At 31.9% G+C, this 19,248-nt stretch overlaps 1 protein-coding gene across 7 annotated transcripts in view; it reads left to right on the forward strand.

The window, feature by feature from the left end:
* The window catches only part of ATP13A3 (ATPase 13A3), a 91,093-nt gene that overhangs the window by 7,860 nt on the left and 63,985 nt on the right, over positions 1-19,248 (forward strand). For 2 of the 7 annotated variants that reach the window (XM_037838053.1, XM_037838036.1), the window contains exons 3-8: positions 8,646-8,701; positions 13,364-13,462; positions 14,776-14,949; positions 15,564-15,746; positions 16,016-16,086; positions 17,900-17,980. In XM_037838053.1, coding sequence (XP_037693981.1) covers positions 13,412-13,462; positions 14,776-14,949; positions 15,564-15,746; positions 16,016-16,086; positions 17,900-17,980 — 560 coding nt within the window. In that variant the 5' untranslated portion in view covers positions 8,646-8,701; positions 13,364-13,411. Of the gene's footprint in view, positions 1-955; positions 8,702-9,504; positions 9,604-13,363; positions 13,463-14,775; positions 14,950-15,563; positions 15,747-16,015; positions 16,087-16,124; positions 17,540-17,899; positions 17,981-19,248 lie in introns of those variants that run through there. The other 5 variants (XM_037838030.1, XM_037838024.1, XM_037838019.1 and 2 more) reach the window with 5 other exon arrangements.

Genomic DNA, 19,248 nt, shown 5'->3' on the forward strand with positions numbered 1-19,248 from the left:
TTCCATTTCTGCAAGAAAACTGTTGGAATTTTGATTGAGAGTCTAATACCCATTTTACGTATTCAAACAAGTCTTTTGTGTATGTGTCCACACGTGTGTGCTCTTGTGTGTGTTGTGAAAGAGGATTTTTTTTTTTTTTAAATTAACTGGAGCAGCAGGCAATAATTACATAGTATTATATTCAAGTTTTTCATAGTGAAAACACACCATGATATGGCATCTTAACTGGCAGCATCCTCAAAAGCTTAAGATGTTAACCTCATGTATCTCTAATGTACATTTTATGTATATTTGTTGTTTTCTTTGTGTCCCTGTGTATGTTTGTCAGCTTCCCAACCCCTCCTCCATCCTCTTTCTTTATACTGTTACCCATTATCTCCTTCAGCCACATTATAAAATTAAAAAGTATGTTTGTGTTTATTTAATAGGATTTTATGTTTCTTATTTTCATTTTGAAACAAAGATTAGTGAGAGTTTATATCTTTTTTTTTTTTTTAAAGAAGACTTGAAATTTTCTTTTACTTCTGTGGTTTTTGGATTGATTTCTTTAACTACGGGTCACTGGTTCTTCGGAGAAGAGTTTTCACCCATCTCTAGTTTATGCCTTAGCTTCCTAATCCATCAGTTTTCTAAATTCATTTATAATTTACTTTCGTTCATGATTTCCTAAAGTTTCTCTTTTCTAATGTTTTTCCCTTAAAATTTTTACTTATTTACATGTTAATTATAGTAATGTAATTCAGTTTACTAAGTAAAATGTAAAATACCTCAGGAAAGAAGAGTAATTTTGTCTAGAGCACTGAACTGAAAGACTAGACAGACTAGCAAATATTTTTATTCCATGGGTCTTTTTGAAAATACGTTTTTTACATTTATCACTACTGCCTTAGAGTTAGTTGAAATTTTGAGGTTTAACCCATGTTTTCTTTTTTCTTTTTTTTTTTTTTTTGCCAGTTCAATTATGGTGAGAAGATTAGAATAAGCTGTTTAATTAGTCAGGTTCAAAATTATTTACATGTGTTTTCCTGAATTCTTTCTTCTCTGGTACAACCCATAGTGAATGATCCTTCTTATGTGCTGTTAAAAGTTGTAGCAATTACCAATTATTGTAGTACCTGAATTATGCTTGTCCCTTTAGACCTCCACTCCCCTCTCCTCCCTGCCCACATTGCTCCTGTGATACCTACTTTGTTGCAGTATTCAACCATTGTGTTTGAAGCAGGTTTGCTTACTTATCTGTCTAGCCCACTAGAACTGGGTTTATTAAGGTAACAAGTTTAATCTTTGTAATTTACAGCATTTAGCACAGTCTTGGCACATGGTAGATAACAGACATTTTAACATATTAATTTCTATGAAATTTGGAGTTGTAATAAACTATAATGATTCTTGCTAGAATGCTAATTTACTATTTACAGACTTATTTTGAAATATTAGTATACTTGGGTAACATCTTGGTCTTCTCAATTAATTTGCCTTTTCCAAAATCAAGCAGTGGTCTGGGGTTATATTTCATGGAACTTCTTGGCTAGAATAAAGGCACTGTTTATGTTTTAAGTTCATTGGTGACCATATCGGTGAAACTTTCTGTTTGTAATAATAAAAGTTGACCATAGGTGGTCCCTAACTAAAACAAGTAAACAAAACTTGAGCCCAAGAAGAATGGGTGATAATAAGATTGCCAGGTGGCCCCTTTGCCATCTCTATCTCTGCCAGTAGCCCACTGCTACTGCTCTCCAGGAGTAGGTAAAGTGAAAAAAATGGTACCATTTCAGGGAAGCTCAGCATGGAAGAGACTCCCAAACTAGTTATGTGGGCTTGCGTCTCTGAATCATAGAGCTGCAATGCCCACTCCTCACACCTTCTCCATACTTCTGTGGTTGCTTTGTTACTTAGAGATTCTTATTAGGTTTGTAAGCTTTGAGGAGCTTTCACTCATCACTTACTAATTTCTGGATAGAATGGTTCTTGATTAAGAGGAGAAGAAAACAGATGATACTTAAGAACATAGTGCTGTGGTAGAGGGTTGTTTGGGGTTATATTACATCTCTGTGGGTCCTGGGAAGAGAATATGGGAGAGTTGGAAAAGGATCATAGGGATAGGATGTGGAGCATGCCGAAGACAAAACTTATCTGTTGTAAAATTTTGCCCAGTAAAAGACGAAGGATTCCACTTCCGTAATCCCCCATGTCTTGCTCTGTCTCATTCATTCAGCTACATTTCTGGGTGCTGCCTGATATCCCAACCTTTAAGGTTTTTAGTCTAATTTCAGTATCATGGGACAAGTGCTCTGACACATTCAGGATACAGAGGTTGACAAAAGTGGGAAGAGTCCTGCTGGGAGGTAGAAGGAATAATTGAAGAAAGCTTAGTAGAGAAGATACATGATCTGGGTCTTGAAGTACAAGTAGAAACTCCAGCCAGGCTAAAGTGATGGAAGGATATTCTTGACAGAAGGAACGGTGTAAAAGGAATAAAGTCAGGAAGCAGTAGGACTTTTGGGGAACTGTAAATTGTAGTATATAAATGGATGGGATGTAAGGTTATTGAGGGGCTAATTATTGCCATTGGTAAAAAGCAGATGGCATTAACAACTGGGCAAGGCCAGATTCTGAAGGATTTTACATGTCTTGTAATTAGTTTTGATTTTGCCCTTGGAGCCCAATTCCCTGTGGTAGAGAAATACATAGAATATTGTGTTTAATAAAAGTTTTCAAAGTCTTGCTACAGAGAGACCTGCTTATCTTTAACCCAGTATTTCTTCAATTTATATGAACAGGTGGTGCCTTTAAAGTTTTATTTTTATTTTTTATATTGGAGGCATTCATTTATCAATTTGGGATATGATGCTAACACACAATGGGAAGCTACAGAAACTTTAAGCAGGTGGAGAAATGGTCATATCCAGTTTGTGTATGGATTTGATTTGATGCCTATGTTTTGTAAACTAAAAATCCCTGTACAGATATCAGTTAAAATGATTGTGGCTTTTTGTATCAAATACATTGTTGTTGTTGTTTTTTTAAATCCTGAATACTGGATTATAAGGATGACCGTAGGAAATTTGAAAGTTAAGATTTTTGTGATGGTTGTACCATGGGTAAGGTCATTGTCTTCTTCAGTGACAATTTATGTTGCTGTACTTTTAAAATATTTGTTGCATATAAATGTTAAGGATTTTGTACTGCCTTTCTATGCATAAGTTTCAAATTGGGAAAAGGAGTAAAGTGGAAGAACACAAATTAAGTAATTAAAAAACAAACAAACCTGGCTCTCAGTTACAATTACAAGTTTGCAGAGATTGTACTTTTAGTACAGAATAGTTTCCTATTTATTTTGTGCTGCTTTGTGATTGGGTCTTTAAATCACAGTGTTCTGAAAGAGTGAAATGTGAACCATACTACAGTATAGATCATGAAATGAAGCTAATTTTCTTGCAAATATAATACAATATAAGTGAACCATACTGAGTTAATGAAAAAAATTATTTTTAAGGTTTGCTGCTAATAAGGAACATGTACATCTCTAAAATCTATGTGTAACTCTTTGAAATACTTGAAGACTCAGAAGTTTAATTTCTGGAAATTTTATCTATCTGGTTCTTCCCCTCTTTTCTTTACCCCTTCCTGTTTTACTCCCTCCCTCTCCACCCCTTGCTCACCCTAGGTCTTCCTCCTGCTCTCAACCTCTGCCCCTTTACTTAGGTTATTGACTGCAGTTTTCAGTCTAACTCATAGTTGGCTTCATATGAATGTTACGTGGAACAAGAGGAATTTTCTGCACTGTAAGATTTTAAGACTCATTAGTTTATGTACCACCATGAAAGAAAAAAATTAAGATACAGTGTTTTGTCTCTTGGAATCAGCAATTTATGCTTCTTTAAAGAGTTCTTTTGCCTCCCAGTCCCCGTCCCCCAATATCTCTCTTCTGCTTGTATAAAAAGGAAAATGTAAACAAAATAAATTGATTTAAGGCATTCGTAAAACCTCTACATTCATAGCCCCACTCTGCTGAGTCACTTTCACTATCTGGTCTGCTGTTTTGGTACTTTAATGTGCATACTACTGCGTTTTGTTTCAGTATGCAACTACATTATGATCTTTTTAAGGACTTTTAATTAATTTAAACTCAACAATGTTCTGCCAACAAGGCACATAAGTGAAGTGACAATACTCTGAGCAGTTGAGACCAGCTTTGAGCATGTGCATGCAGTTACCACTGTCACTTGTTGACAGCTAAGATTTCATCAAAGGTACATCCTGATTTTAGCTATATTAAAGTGTGAAAAGTATGAGTCTTAGAATTTGTGAATGTCTAGATTTCAAAGACTTTAAATTGTTTATTGAAATGTCAAGCAAGTTGTGAGGGATTTTGATTAAAAACATTACAATTTAAAAGAAGTAGTCACTAATTTGCTTTAAAATGGAAGAAACATCCATTTATACATTAATTAACAAAAGCCTCACCTTATCTTTTCACTTGAAAGTATAATTTTTAGCTTGGGAAAATTACAGTCACTTATCGATTTGGTTGTACACAATCTATTATTGGAGCTCATGATTTGTTGATCCTATAATATTAAATGTCCATGCCACACAAGTTTTTTTTGGCTTGTTTTAAAGTACTCTTTATCTGTTCCAAGTACATGTTTTTGCTTTTAAGTACCCCCTCTCACCTCCAAAGAAAAACCTCAGAACTCTTATACTCTTATTTCATAATAAGCCTGACAATGCAGAGGAATTGTATTTGGCTCTGCAAATACATACCTTCTAAAATAATGGTAACAGTTTGGTGTGTATCTTACACTTTTCTCTTTTTACTTTAAAAATACACATCCACAGAGTGTTTTGGTTCTTGTTACAAAAATGTTATGTTAGATAATACTTTTTTCCTCTCTTTATAGATTATGAATAATATCTGTCTTGTTTGAGACACACAGATTTAACTCATTCTCCTTAATTCCTTAAGTTATTCATCTATTCTAATATTTATAAATATTCAGGTTTTTCTAGTTTAAAAAAGTTTTTTTTTCTGCTAGTAACAGTGCTGCAGTCAGTGTACATCTTTGTACATACATATGTGATATGGATTTTAAAATTGAGAGTGTTGGGTCACGGTTTATTTGGATAATAGATACTGCCAATTGATATTCCAAAAAGGTAGTACAGATTCACACTCACCAGGAACGTACAGCAGTGCTCCTTGTCTGTCTTTAATTTTTTTTTTTTTTTTTGCCACTTTGATGGGCAAGTCAAGTTTTACCACATAGATCTTGTTCACTAGTAGGTTCATGTGCTTTTTAATTGTTACTATTCTTCCCTTCCCTGTTTTACAGTATTGTAAGATCCCTAAATTCTAGTTTCAGATGATTGTGAATTTGGGAGTAATCTATATAAAGGGAATAATAATATTCTTGCCTCCCCCCATCCCCTTATCATTTGTTTTGTGTTTGTTGAATGTCTTATTTTTCCATTGAGACACATGAAATGGGCTCTATTATATAGGCAAACCCTACTATTCCATATCAGCATTTCAAGTGGTACTAAAAAATCTCATATATGACTTCTCATCTTTAATCACTCCTAATCGCCTTGGATAACTGCAGCTACTCTTTTTCATGACTTGTGAATGTCAATTTAATTTCCTTACCAATGTTGGAATGTCACCTAGTGGTGAAAGAGTGCAGCAGCAGGCTATATACAAAGGCAGTGCTTGTTTAGGTCACAAACTTTCATGGCTGGACTATATCATAGGAATTACCTATAACAACTGCCTCATTTTAGTTGGGAGGGAGTTGAGCCCAAGACAGGTGAAGGAACTTGCAGAATATTTCATGTTGAATTAATTGTCATTTTAGGACAAGCTCGAACAGACTCTTGATTTCAGTGCTCTTTTCAAGTTTGTTTTGTTAGTTTGTTCAGTTTGTATTGTCTGCAGAAGTTATATATCTCTTGTTGTTATCATAGCGATGACTGTAGTGTATATCTGCTCAGTTAATACTTATAGATGAATCAGTTTGATGAAATCATTTATAATTTTTTGCTACTTATGCTGTATCACCAGTTGGTAGGTCTTTTCCTCAGTTGGACCAGAATGTAGAGGAGCTGTAAAAATAATTAACCTGTAGCCTTATAGAAGTGTACTTAATAAAGAAGTTTTCAAAATCACTACTCTCTCTTTCCTGGGATTAAAATAATTAAGAGTGAGATCTAGGCATAGAGAATGGTTAGATACGGCTCCATGAAGTGTTTTGGAGGTTCCTACGGACCTAGGGTTGACCATACATTGTAGAATTAGAAGTTTATCCATATGCTCAGACAGCTATTCAACTCTCCTTCCTTCCTTACATTTTTTTTTTCATTCAACTATTTATTTTTAAATATTTGACATATGCAGATGGTAAAAGTATTCAAAGAGCACTAAAGTCTCTCCCTTACCCTACTGCAACCCAGAGGTAGTGTCACCAATTTATCTATACTTTTGGCTTTTGATTATCTTAGGGGCAGGTCTGCCAGTTTTCTTTATAGGTCCTTTTGGTTCTGCAAGTTTTGAATATTCCATCTATAAGACTGGTCCTATTAGTGTGATTCTCATGTTTCCTTTTGCCTGCTGCAGCCTTTTCCATAACATTTTGAAATCTATGTAGCTATTATAATGGTTTTGTAATTCTCAGTCCTTGAGTGTGGAGTTTGAAAAGTCACATACATAAGAACGATTTAAGGGGAAGCATAAAAGTTTTAAAGGATCAAAATAGCTTGACTAATTGAAATAGAAAATCTCATTTATGTTAAATAGATATTTACAAAATGCAGACTGTTTATTATATTGTATATAAATGATTTTTTGTTACACATATCTTCTTTTAAAAAGAGGATGTAAATGTAAATATCATTTGTCAGTCAAGGCACCTTTTCCCTTTTTATACTAAGTACCTTGCAATTAACTGTAATACTCAGAACCACTGTTTTTGCCCAATGACAGTCTTACGATGTGGCATTTTTCTGGGGAAAAAAAAAGGTTGATTTTTTTTTTAATTAGAATATATATTAGAAGTGATAAAAGATCTACAGAAGAATGGTATATAGTGCAGGCTATGTTTTAACTCGATATTCTTAATATTGATCCTAATACAAGTAATTACATTATCTTTTCTAATTATAAGTTTTTTTTGTTATACCTATCACATTGTTTTGTAACATACAAAAAAACATAATTATACAAAGACTGCACTTTACAAATGTAAATACAATCTTGATTTGGTGTATATTGGATACAATGGTCTTCCTTAAGCCTAAACACAGAAACAAAAGCATGTATTATAAGAGAAAGTCCAAGATGGGAAGTGATAAAATGGGTATTGAGTAGAGCTTTGTTAAAATTTAGCTGGTATACTTGTAAAATTTCCATGTATTCATTAAATTATATTATGTCATTCTTATTGTTAGGAGCTGACTTGAAGTGTTAAATTTTGCCCTCATTAAGAGCTGTCACAATTTGGTTTCTGTAGTTGGGAGATTCAGATATTCTCTCTTTTTATAGAAATGTATGAATATTGAAACTGAGGTCTTCAATAACTAGAATTAGAATTGTATATTAGAACATTTTATTTCAATTGCAAAAGGTGGAATTGTAGAAGGCCATCTTGTTTTGTGGATGCTACAAATTTGAAAATGAAATAGTATTTCAGAATGCTGGCTGTGCCATTTATACTTCAGTATCTTTAAAACAATCTGTACTGCATGGTCCTTGACGATGGGTTTTTCAAGTATTTATTTAACATAATTCAATATGTTCCATTCTCAGAAAACCATCTAGACCTATAATATAAAACAAAGTGAGGCTGATTGACCATTCAACAATACAAAGTATCTAAAAAGTTTTAGCACAGTTCTAATTTTAATAACTCCAAAAGTATATATGCTACAAACTAACAAAAAACATTATTGAAAGTGTAATTATTTAAATTTCTTTTATATTTAGTTTTGTGAATTTTGAATCATGCATTTTTCATTTTAATATCTTCAGTCCCTCTGAAAATGGCAAATAGGATATAAGCTATAACTCTTAGCCTAGGCTAAAGACTATATTCATAGTTCTTAGAAATTTGTGTAATAGGAAAAAAATAAGACAACTTAAAATGAAATGCATTTTAGTGAGATTTATTTCTGATAGTTTCATGTGTCCTGTACTGCTTTTTTACTCACGTAACAAATCAAGTTCATTGTAAATGCAAGGAAGGGTTTGGTCAAGCACAATAGCCTATAAGCTCCTTGCTATTTAGATAACATCAAGGCTAAGACATGCTCTCTGTGGAATTGGCCTTCAGTGAGCCAGCTAGATATGACTGATCCAAAGAATAGGCACTCTACCAGCAGCAGTCAGATGACAGAAGGGTATATCCACTTAATATACCACTTAAAATCAGTGAATTAAAAAATCCTAAATTTTAATGTCTTAATCATTTTGAAAGCAGTTTGAAAAGAACCAAAACAGAACTATCTGGCAGAAGTTCTCAGTTGAATGGATTTTTATGCTTATTTATTATTAAGAGCCAGCTTTTGAAATCTTGCTAATACCAGCAATTGGAAAGAATGATGGTATAGTCCTGTTGGTAAGCAAAATTTCTTTGTTTTCTGTGGTCTAGAAATTGACTGGATTAAAAAACAAGTGCTCTCCAGCAAACCACCACAAAATACCTCTGTAAGTTAAATGGATTTTAAAAATTTGATATTAATGCTTCATATGCCTAACTAGATGCTGTGGTACTATACTATTTAACATGTATTTTCATCTTGAATAAACACTGTATTTTAAAATATGTTTAGTTATATATAGTTTTTATTTTCATGAGTCATTGAAATAATGTTGAGGACTTTCTATTGTTTATATACACATTAAAAATTTAAATCAACGTTTATAATATATATATAATTTAAATGTACATTTGTAGTATGTATATATTTAAAATGTAAGAGCTTTATTGCAATTGTTTCATTGGATTTTACTAAAAGTTCATGTGAAAGGTGAGTTCTGGTATCCTGTGAGTTGTATATGATGTGAATAATAATTGGTGATTTTTAGAGCAGTTTTTAATTTAAGTAATTTTTAACATTTGAACTTCTGTAAAATTTGATGAAACGAGAATTTTGCTTTAAGCTAGATTTCAAATAAATAACACTTGTAAATAGAGTAATGAGATAATGTCTAGAATTTTATTTAGAAAACAATGAAAATAGGTTACTATAGGCAGTAGGCTATGTGTAGTTCATTTAAAAATAAATAATTGGAGTGTTTGTTTCTGTGGTCAGTTAATGTAGAAGTTGAGATGAGAATACAGCTTATACTGGACTAAAGTGACTCATTCAAGAGACTCTTGGGTGGAATTTTAAGTAGTTACAAGTACATGAGTTTAATGAGAGCATCGAATTTTAATGGCAATGCCTATTCTAAAATTAAAAAGCATGCTTATTCATTTACTAATATATTCTACATTGAAAAATTAGGATTTGCAAAGGTGGAGAAGTACATCTATATTTCCAGGCAATGGATGAAAACACACAAGTGAAGATAAATTAGAGTCAAAACTCTACAGTAAAAGTTAGGTGAATATATCTTAAGAGTTTATGGATAATGCCTAGCACATAATGAGTTGAGCCTTAGATTTGAGACTCTGAGAGGCAGATTTGTCAAGATTTATGGCCCTTTGTGTCAGGAGTGAAAATCTTCTGAAAATTTCTTTTATCCAAACACTTCAGATGGGTGACTATTATTTTATTTTAAAAATCTTTTTATTATGGACTTTCAGCATATTAAAAAGTAGAAAATTAGTATAATGAGCTTCCATGAAGCCAGTTACCAACTCCTGACCATCCCTTAACCAATAAAGATGGGTTTTAAAGTTTTTTAGTTGGAAATAAGTTAAAATGTATAGAAAAGTTGCAAGAATAAGAACAGTGTAAAGAACACTCACACAAATAAATACCTCTGCTCATTCACTTATTATAAACATTATATCATTTGTATCATTTGTGTTCTTTCTCTTTTCTTCTTCCACTCTCCATCTTTTTCTTTCTCTCTTAGTATAAGTTACATGAGTGTATGTAACTTACACCATGGCCCTTTCTCTCTAAATACTTCAGTGTGTATTACTACTAAGATAATACCACAGTACAGGTATCAAATTTAGTAAATTTAACACTGACAGAAAACTTTTATTTAATCTATTACCATCCATATTATAGTTTTTCTAATTGACCCAATAATAACTTTTATAGTGTTATCCCTTCTCCAGTACAGGATTCAATCTAAGGTCAGATACCGAATTTACTTTTTTTTGTTTGTTTTTAAACAGATGGTTTGCTTGGATTAGGATATAAAAAAGTCTACTTATTGCATTTGTTTGGTCTTTTTTTTTAAAAAAAAAAATCTGTATATTCTCTTTTGCTTTTTTTTTTTCAACGTTGTTGATGCTGTTGGCTTTGTTGTCATATGGAATAGTTTATATATGCAAAAATGAGAGATCTTGAGAGCCTTAAGTTAATTAATTGCATTTATAAAGACTCTATTTCCAAATAAGATCACATTTACACATACTATGGGTTAGGACTTGGACATATATTTTTGGGAGACACAATTCAACCACTGCAGGAATTTTTCATGTATCTTCCTGTGATTGATTTCTAATTTAATTCCATTGTGTTCAGAACATACTTTATATGACTTGGGTCCTTTTAAATTTATTGATATTTTTTTTTTTTAATTTTTAACTTTATCAAAAATTTAAAAAAAAACAAACAACAACAAAAAAGCCCCACAACATTTCAAACAAGCAAAGGATTAGGAAAAACAAATAACCTAAAATAACTGCTTTGCTTCCAACATGTTCCTACGATACCCCAAGAAAATTAATAAACTATATCCAAAGGAATAAGAAAAACAAATCTAAAATAACTACATTGCATCCAACATGTTCCTACCGTACCCCAAGAAAAGTACTTGTTTTATGTTCCAGTTATTTGTTGTTGCTGTTTTTTGTTTTGTTTTTGGGTAAATGTTCTGTGTACATTTGCCAAGAACAATGTGTATTCTACTGGAGTTGGGCGGAGTGTTCTATAAATGTCAGTTAGGTCCAGTTGATGTGTATTTTGCTGGAGTTGGGCAGAGTGTTCTATAAATGTCAGTTAGGTCCAGTTGATGTGTATTTTGCTGGAGTTGGGCGGAGTGTTCTATAAATGTCAGTTAGGTCCAGTTGATTGATAGTGTTGTTCAGATAATGAAATATCCAAATGTGACTGTGAATTTCTCTTTGCCTCCTTTCAGTTTTATTAGTTTCTGCTTGATGTGTTTTGAAAAACTGTTACATGCACACATTTAGGATTATTACTTTATCTTGATTGACCCTATTATCATTATGAAATTACCTGATCCCTGGTAATATTCTTTGCTCTGAAGTCCACTTTATTTTATGTTAATAGAGTCACTCCAGCTCTATTTTGAGTAGAATTAACATGGTTTGTTTTTTCCCTTCTTTTTACTTTTAACCTATTTGTGCTTCTATATTTAAAATGCATTTCTTGTAGTCAGCATATAGTTAGGACTTGCTTTAAAAAAAAAAAGAAAATGCAAGTCAGTCTCTGCCTTTTAACTCCTTTGCTCAGACCGTTACATTTAATGTGATTATTATCGCCATCATACTGTTTTCTATTTGTCTTAACTCCCCCCCCCCTTTTTTTTTAAACCTTTTCTGCCTTCTTTTAGATCAGTTGAGTAATTTATTCCATTTAATTGCCTTGTTGGCTTTCTAGTGATAACTTATTTTAGTGGTTGCTTTAGAGTTTATAGTGTGTATCTTTAACTTATCACAGTTCACCTTCAAGTGATGTTATATCACTTTATGGGAACAGTATATTTCCATTTTCCCTATTCTTTGTGCCATTGTTGTCACTTATATTTCTGCTGCTTTTCCATTCCTTTGTGGAGATCAGTATTTCCATGGGATATATATCATTTCTTTGTGCTTGAGGGACTTCCTTTACCATATTTTTGTAGTGTTGGTCTGTTGTTTTTCAGTTTTTATGTGTCTGAGAAGTCTTTATTTCACTTTAGTTTTTGAAAGATATTTTTGTTTGGGTATAGAACTTTCTCTTGAAAGTTTATTTTTTAGTACTTCGAAGATGTTGCTTCACTGTCTTTTCACTTGCATTGTTTGTGGCCAGAATCTGATGTTGTTCTTAACTTTCTTTTTGTATGTAACATGTCTTTTTTCTCTGGCTGGTTTTAAGACTTTTGTTTTTAATTACTTGCTGGAGCAATTTGATAATGATACCCTTAGTGTAGTTTTTTAAGTATTTCTTTGCATGGGTAGGTTGGACTTCTAAGATTTCTGAACTTCTTAGATTTTATCTATTGATTCTATATGTTAAAATTGATATATTTAAAAATAATAATAAACTTATTACATGTTAAGTAACATTATAAAAAAATTTCTGTTTTCCAAAACCAAGATAAATTTGCATGAAAACTGGCGTTATTTTACATTTTTACACATCTCTTTAACTTCTGGCTGAATGTCTATTTTAAATTAATCTTTTTTTTTAATGTGGAAAAGAAAAAGAAAAAAAAATGTCAATAGGCCCAGTAGATTTTTTTTCTAAACAAGCTTCATTGGTCATTAGAAATAGCCAGAAGGTTGCTTAGTAGACTTGGAATCAGAATTGGAGGAGTCAGTTGAGCGATATCCAGTAGGAATACACCTACCATAGGGATAGACTCTTAGCCAGGGCTTGCCATTCATGTAGTAGGTACTTAGTAAATATTTTTGGATGATTAATTTAATAATCCCTGGGAGGTTTTTTGCTTGGTTTCACTTCTGGTGCTTTACCTCTTTACTATACTTTAGGCACTAAGTTGAGTTATATGAAGCACTTTTGGCCCACGATGGTTCAAGAAGGCTTTCTCTATCTGGGGAATGAAAAAGACTTGGTAGTTCCTCTCAGAATTTCAGTTGTTCTGTAGCAAGACTGTTACTGGTATGAGTTAGTTAATGAAATAGGCCAACTATTGCAATAGTAAGTAATGCTGATTTAAGAACTAGCATAACCTTTGAAAATGTCACTAGAGCAAGCTAACACTTTAGTGACTACTTAAACATCAGTTAAACCTTGTTTGATACATGTTTAACAACATGAAATTTCCCATCACTGCTCTGGAAGAATTCAAATTTAACCAAAATATTTTGAAAGAACACTTTGATAGTAATAGACACTGATGATAGAGTGAAGTTTATAGTCTACCAAGATACAAAATAATTGCCTAACATTTCCTAAAAATAACAACCCTAACATTTGTTCCTTTTTCCCTCAGTTATCTTCACCTTTTCTGAAGCACAAAACATTTCAAACCACTGTAGATATGGACAAAGAAGAAAGGAAGACTATCAACCAGGGTCAAGAAGATGAAATGGTGACTAGCTTTTATAATTATTTGTGAAGTGTGAATAACTTATCTCCGCAATTTATTATTCTGGAGAGTAGAAAAAGTGAAATTAAAAAAAAACAAAAACAAACCCAGTTAAATCATTCTTATTGGGACCTTTTAGGAATCTTTAAAGTCATCACTTCTTGAGTATGTGTGCGCTTTTTCCTCATCCTGTGTTTTTTTGCATTGAGATTATGTAGCATCTCTATTTGTTGGTTTTAGCATAATCCTTTTTAACTTGTAAACTTAAAATTTAGGAGAAAGAATATGTTTCTGTGTTTGGTGATTTAAGTACTTCTAAAGTAATTATATTAGCTAATGTTTACATATAATCCTTAATCCAAGGTTTGATTTATAAAGTTTAATATGAGGTTGAAAAAAATTTTTTTAAAAGATACTTTGTTAAATTTGAATTTCAAAAACACAAGGAATAATTTTTTAGTATAAGTTTATCTCATGCAATATTTGGAACATGCTTTTACTATAAAAAATTATTCCTGTGTATCTGAAATTAAAATTTAACTGGCAACCCGGGGGTGGTGGTGGTAATTGAAACCATTAGAGTAATTCTGGTCAGTGGATCAAATTGGTCAGTCACAGTGGCATTGGGAGAATGAGCTAACCTTTTGGAAAAAAAATAAAGTTAAAACCTATCTCAGCAGTATGACATTATGAATTATATCCTGGAACAGAAGCAAAATGTTAGTGGATAAACTGGGAATCTGAATAAAGTCTCAGTTTAGTTAATAGTAAGATACCAGTGTTAATATCTTGATTTTGACAAATGTACTGTAGTTATGTAAGCTGTTAACATTAGGGGAAGCTGGGTGAAGGATGTATAGTAACTCTATATAATATCTTGGAGCTCATCTATAACTCTAAAATTATTCCAAAATAAAAAGTTTATTAAAAAAAACTCTACCTCATAACACCATAAACTCTAGAAGAATTACAAAGATAAATATACAAATGAAGTCATAAAAGTTCTAGGAACAAATGTACTGAATCTGAATATATCATGTCAGTGAAAACTTAAGCGTAACATCAGATGTAAAAAACCATAAAGAGTAAATATTAATAGATTTAACTACTTAAAAAGTATAAATTTGAGAATAAACTTGCCAAAAGAAAATTTAAAGGTAAGTTATGGACTAGGGAATTATTAGCAGTTTGTGACAAGACATAGAAGACCCACATTTATTAAGTGAACCTATATAGAAAACAAAGAAGTTTGGAATGTTATTTATTTGCCACATCAAGGATATTTAATCACATGATCACTGTTTGTGTCCATGCAGGAGATTTGTGGTTATAATTTGTGTCGCTGGAAGCTTGCTTTAGTTTCTCTAGGGGTGGTTTGCACTGGTGGCTTTCTCCTTCTCCTCCTCTATTGGATGCCTGAGTGGAGGGTAAAAGCGACGTGTATTAGAGCTGCAATTAAAGACTGTGAAGTGGTGCTGCTGAGGACTACTGTAAGTCCGTGTATTTACTTGTAGCTGATTATTTGAGGAGTAACGTAATGCTCAAAATAATATATGAAGGGAACATGGCTGCCAGGATATAATGAGGAATACTAATTCTATTTCTAAAGCATTTGTGTTAGAAGAATTTTACTGATTTGAGTCTGAAGGAGCATTAAAGATAATCAAATCCACTGTTGATACTCAGATTAGGTGCTTGTCTGATCAGATGCTTGTCTGTTAAGGTTACTGTGTAATGCTGCTGCACCCCAGGGGGGTAGTGGTGGTGTTTTTGTTTGTTTTTAATCCTAATTGAAAACATTTTATAACAGATTTTAATCTCCAGTCTCAATATATAAATGGGTATTAAGGAATTATTCATGATCTTTCATAGAATGTTGACTTAATATCAGTGAAGTATGTCATAGAATGGTGAACAATGAAAAGCACTTTATGTTTGAGTTTATGTATCTTTATGAAATGGTTCTATATTTAGTGAGTAAAAAGTGATACTTTCTCAATTGAACATGAGTAAATATGTAAAGAATGGAAATTAAATTAAAATACAGGCAATTATATAAAAAGTGTAATTGACCCATCCTCTACCTTTCTCCCTTTCTTCTAAGGATGAATTCAGAATATGGTCTTGTGCAAAAATTCGCTTTCTTTCTCTGGAAAATCACCCATTTTCGAGTCTAAAATCTATAGCTAATAACATTTCAAATGGCAGTTCTGTTCATTTAACTGAGAATCTGGCTGAAGAAAATAGACATGAGATGAGCAAATATTCACAGACTCAATCACAACAGGTATTGTAATTTTAATATCAAAGTTACTTTAAAAACTGCATTTGTTACATTTTATGTATATCTTATAATTTTTTTCCTTGCAGATACTATTTGAGGTAATTTATGTGCATAGAAGGTACTTATCACTATATGTAATACAGTTTAGAACAATTTATAGGCCACATGTAATTGCTTTAATTTTAATATATTGTTATATGATAAAATTTTTGTGAGTAAAATTAGCTGTTAATGATCAATGATATGTTTTTTGATTTATTTATACTCTACAGATTCGTTATTTCACACACCATAGTGTAAAGTACTTCTGGAATGACACCCTACATAATTTCGATTTCTTAAAGTAGGTATTTTTCTTTTGTTTGGATTATAACATGAGTATCTTGAAAATGTTGTAGGTTACTTAACGTTCTAGGTTACATTCTAGTTTCACAAAATTGAAGAGATTTTTATTACATGGAAAGTATTATTCACTGAATCATTAGAAACTCTGCTGGCATTTGAACCTTTAACATTTTTAAAATAAATCCCCACTGCAATTTGTGCTTGGGCAAATATTTACATAAAAGTCAGAAGCAACATCATCTCAAAATTGTTTTGTATCTACTCTGAGTTTTTTTTTCTCTTTGGGGGTTCACCTCAAAGTGGAATTTGAGTATATCCAGGCTATATTTGAGTATAGCCTATTTTTTATATCAGAGTTTCTGAATTACCACCTCCAAATTTACTGACAGCTCCATCCAGTTGTATTTGAGGAATAAACAGAAACTTGGTTTTACTGTGTGGCTAAAGATGGGTTATTGTCAATGTATCAGGCCTTTGGATAGGGCAAATTGGAGTAATCCCTCAAAATTTATTTCAAGTAATAAAAATTCTTTATTAATTAGAATCCTATTTTTATTACTGTTGTTAAAGTGATTATTATAAACACTCATTAAGTATCATTGCTTTAAAGTGACAAAGGCAATCTTTTTTCTAATATCAACTGTACTTTTTTTAACTTTATCAAAAAATTAAACAAATAATAAAAAAGGATTTCATACAAAACCAAAACAAAGGAATAAGAAAAACAAATAACCTAAAATAACTATATTGGTTCCAACAGACAAAGGCATTTGTAACATCGGCAATAAAAACGATCAATTTATGAACATTTAAAATATTCATGCTTGGGTTCTTCAAACACACAAGACTTGGAATGTTCTGGAATGGGTCTGGTCATTTCCACATGTCTAGTTCTGGGGACCATTCTTGGTTAAGAATCATTGCCTTAAAGAAAACTATCAAAGAACTGCTGTTTTATTATTTTTTTTTTTAATGGACTTGGACATGATCCCTGCTGCTTTCTGGAGAAGTCTCCAATCTCAGTGGGAAAAAATGTGTTGAACGTATTTCCTGCATGGACTTTGCCAGACATGCAAATCTGTAAAATTTATGATTATTAATGGAGCCTAGTCTTCCTCTGAAATAACTGGGAAAAGGATTTGGATTTGAATGATAGGAAAGATTCTCTTTGTTTCAGAGTTCTATGACTAGTATCTCAGTTAAAGCAAACATAATTAAGATTTTCTAAAGAAAAGTAAAGATATCAGCTAATGAATCTGTTAGAGTTGTTATAGATTTTAGACTTTGTCTTTGACCCATAAATTCTGTACTTTTGATCTAGGTGTGATATTTGTGTTAGATCAGGGAAGGATATGGATTGATGTTTTTATGGAAATGAAAGAAAAATAAATGAATAGGATTTCTTAGTTTGACACTTAAAAATTGAAAAGAGGAAACTATGTAGGTAAAAAGTAAGTTTTTTTCATCTTTATTTTGGAATTCTCAAGTTAGTTATGATTTACCTTTAATTGTATTAATTTGATTATTAGCACTTACAGCTTTGATACAGCCTTTAAAAGGATAAGGATATTATGTTTTTATGTGATAGAAATGTTGGACAACTTAGAAACTGGTGTGTATGAGACTTGGACCTTCGTTATTATTTGTCTTAGGAATGTGAGATTATAAAATTCTCATTCACTAATCTCTTGCTAAGGCTTTCTATTTGTAAGGAAATTGTACTTTAAAATCAGGCATAAAGAAAAAATGAAGCATGAAGAAATTTGAATATTTTAAGCTTTGTTTAAAGTAAAAACTTTGGGTTTATTTAGGGGACTGGATGAAGGTGTTTCTTGCACATCAATTTATGAAAAGCACAGTGCAGGATTGACAAAGGGGATGCATGCCTACAGGTAATTTTTATTCAACTAAAGTTAGGTCTGTTATCAGAATTCCTAAATCCAATAGTATATGTATAGTCTACCCTTTTACCATATAGTTGTACATATTAATGGGTATTTAAATGTTATAGACATGGTAGTTGGGAGCTTATTGACTTTTCTTTGAGTAAGACTGTCTCTGAGCTTAAGAATTATAAAAGTGCTGAAGCTGTTATTTTTAAATTGATATCACTGAAAATAAACTATATTTCTTCAGTTCTAAGGTGCATTTTCCCACAGTTTAACATGTCTGAGATTGGGATGTGTCATATAGTTTGATGGAGTGTTATTCTTTAATTGACAGCATTTTTATCTTTATTGCTAGGACAAAAAGAATAGTGCATCCTAAAATTGATAGTATCTTAGGTTTTCTGAAATGTATTAATGAGAATTGTAAGCATGAGCTCAAATTCACCACAATGAAAATTTTTAAATAGGGAGACAATCTTTTTTAGTGCTATTCTTTGCTAAAATATAAAAATATGCCAGTATATCTCACATTTTAAAGATAAATGCATTTGCAAATTTAATGGGAAATTTTCTTATTCATTCAGAGGATTCGCACATAAAAATTCACTCATTCAAACTTAAACTTCGTAAAAGGCAAGAATTAATCTATCATGTAGGAAGTGCTGATACAACACAAGGAATTTAAGTGAAAATATTTAAGCAACTTTTCTTAAGCATTTTTCATAAAACTCAAATGCATAGTGTTTTTTTAAATTCAGTTTTACTGAGATGTATTCACATACCATACAGTCAACCATGGTGTACAGTCAACTGTTCACAGTAACATTATATAGTTGTGCATTCATCACCCTAATCTATTTTTGAATATTTTCCTTACACCAGAAAGAATAAAAATAAGAATAAAAAATAAGAGTAATAACACTCAAATCATCCCCCCAATCCCACCCTATTTTTCATTTAGTTTTTGACCCCATTTTTCTACTTATCCACCCATACAATGGATAAAGGGAGTATGATCCACAAGGTTTTCACAGTCACATTATCCACCCCTTGTAAGCTACATAGTTATACAATCGTCTTCAAGAGTCAAGGCTACTGGGTTGCAGTTTGATAGTTTCAGGTATTTACTTCTAGCTCTTCCAATACACTAAAACCTAAAAAGGGATTATCTATGTAGTGCATAAGAATGCCCACCAGAGTGACCCCAATTCCATTTGAAATCTCTCAGCCACTGAAACTTTATTTTGTTTTATTTTGCATCCTCCTTTGGT

This window comes from Choloepus didactylus, chromosome 1, assembly GCF_015220235.1.
Source record: "Choloepus didactylus isolate mChoDid1 chromosome 1, mChoDid1.pri, whole genome shotgun sequence".
NCBI lineage: Eukaryota > Metazoa > Chordata > Mammalia > Pilosa > Megalonychidae > Choloepus > Choloepus didactylus.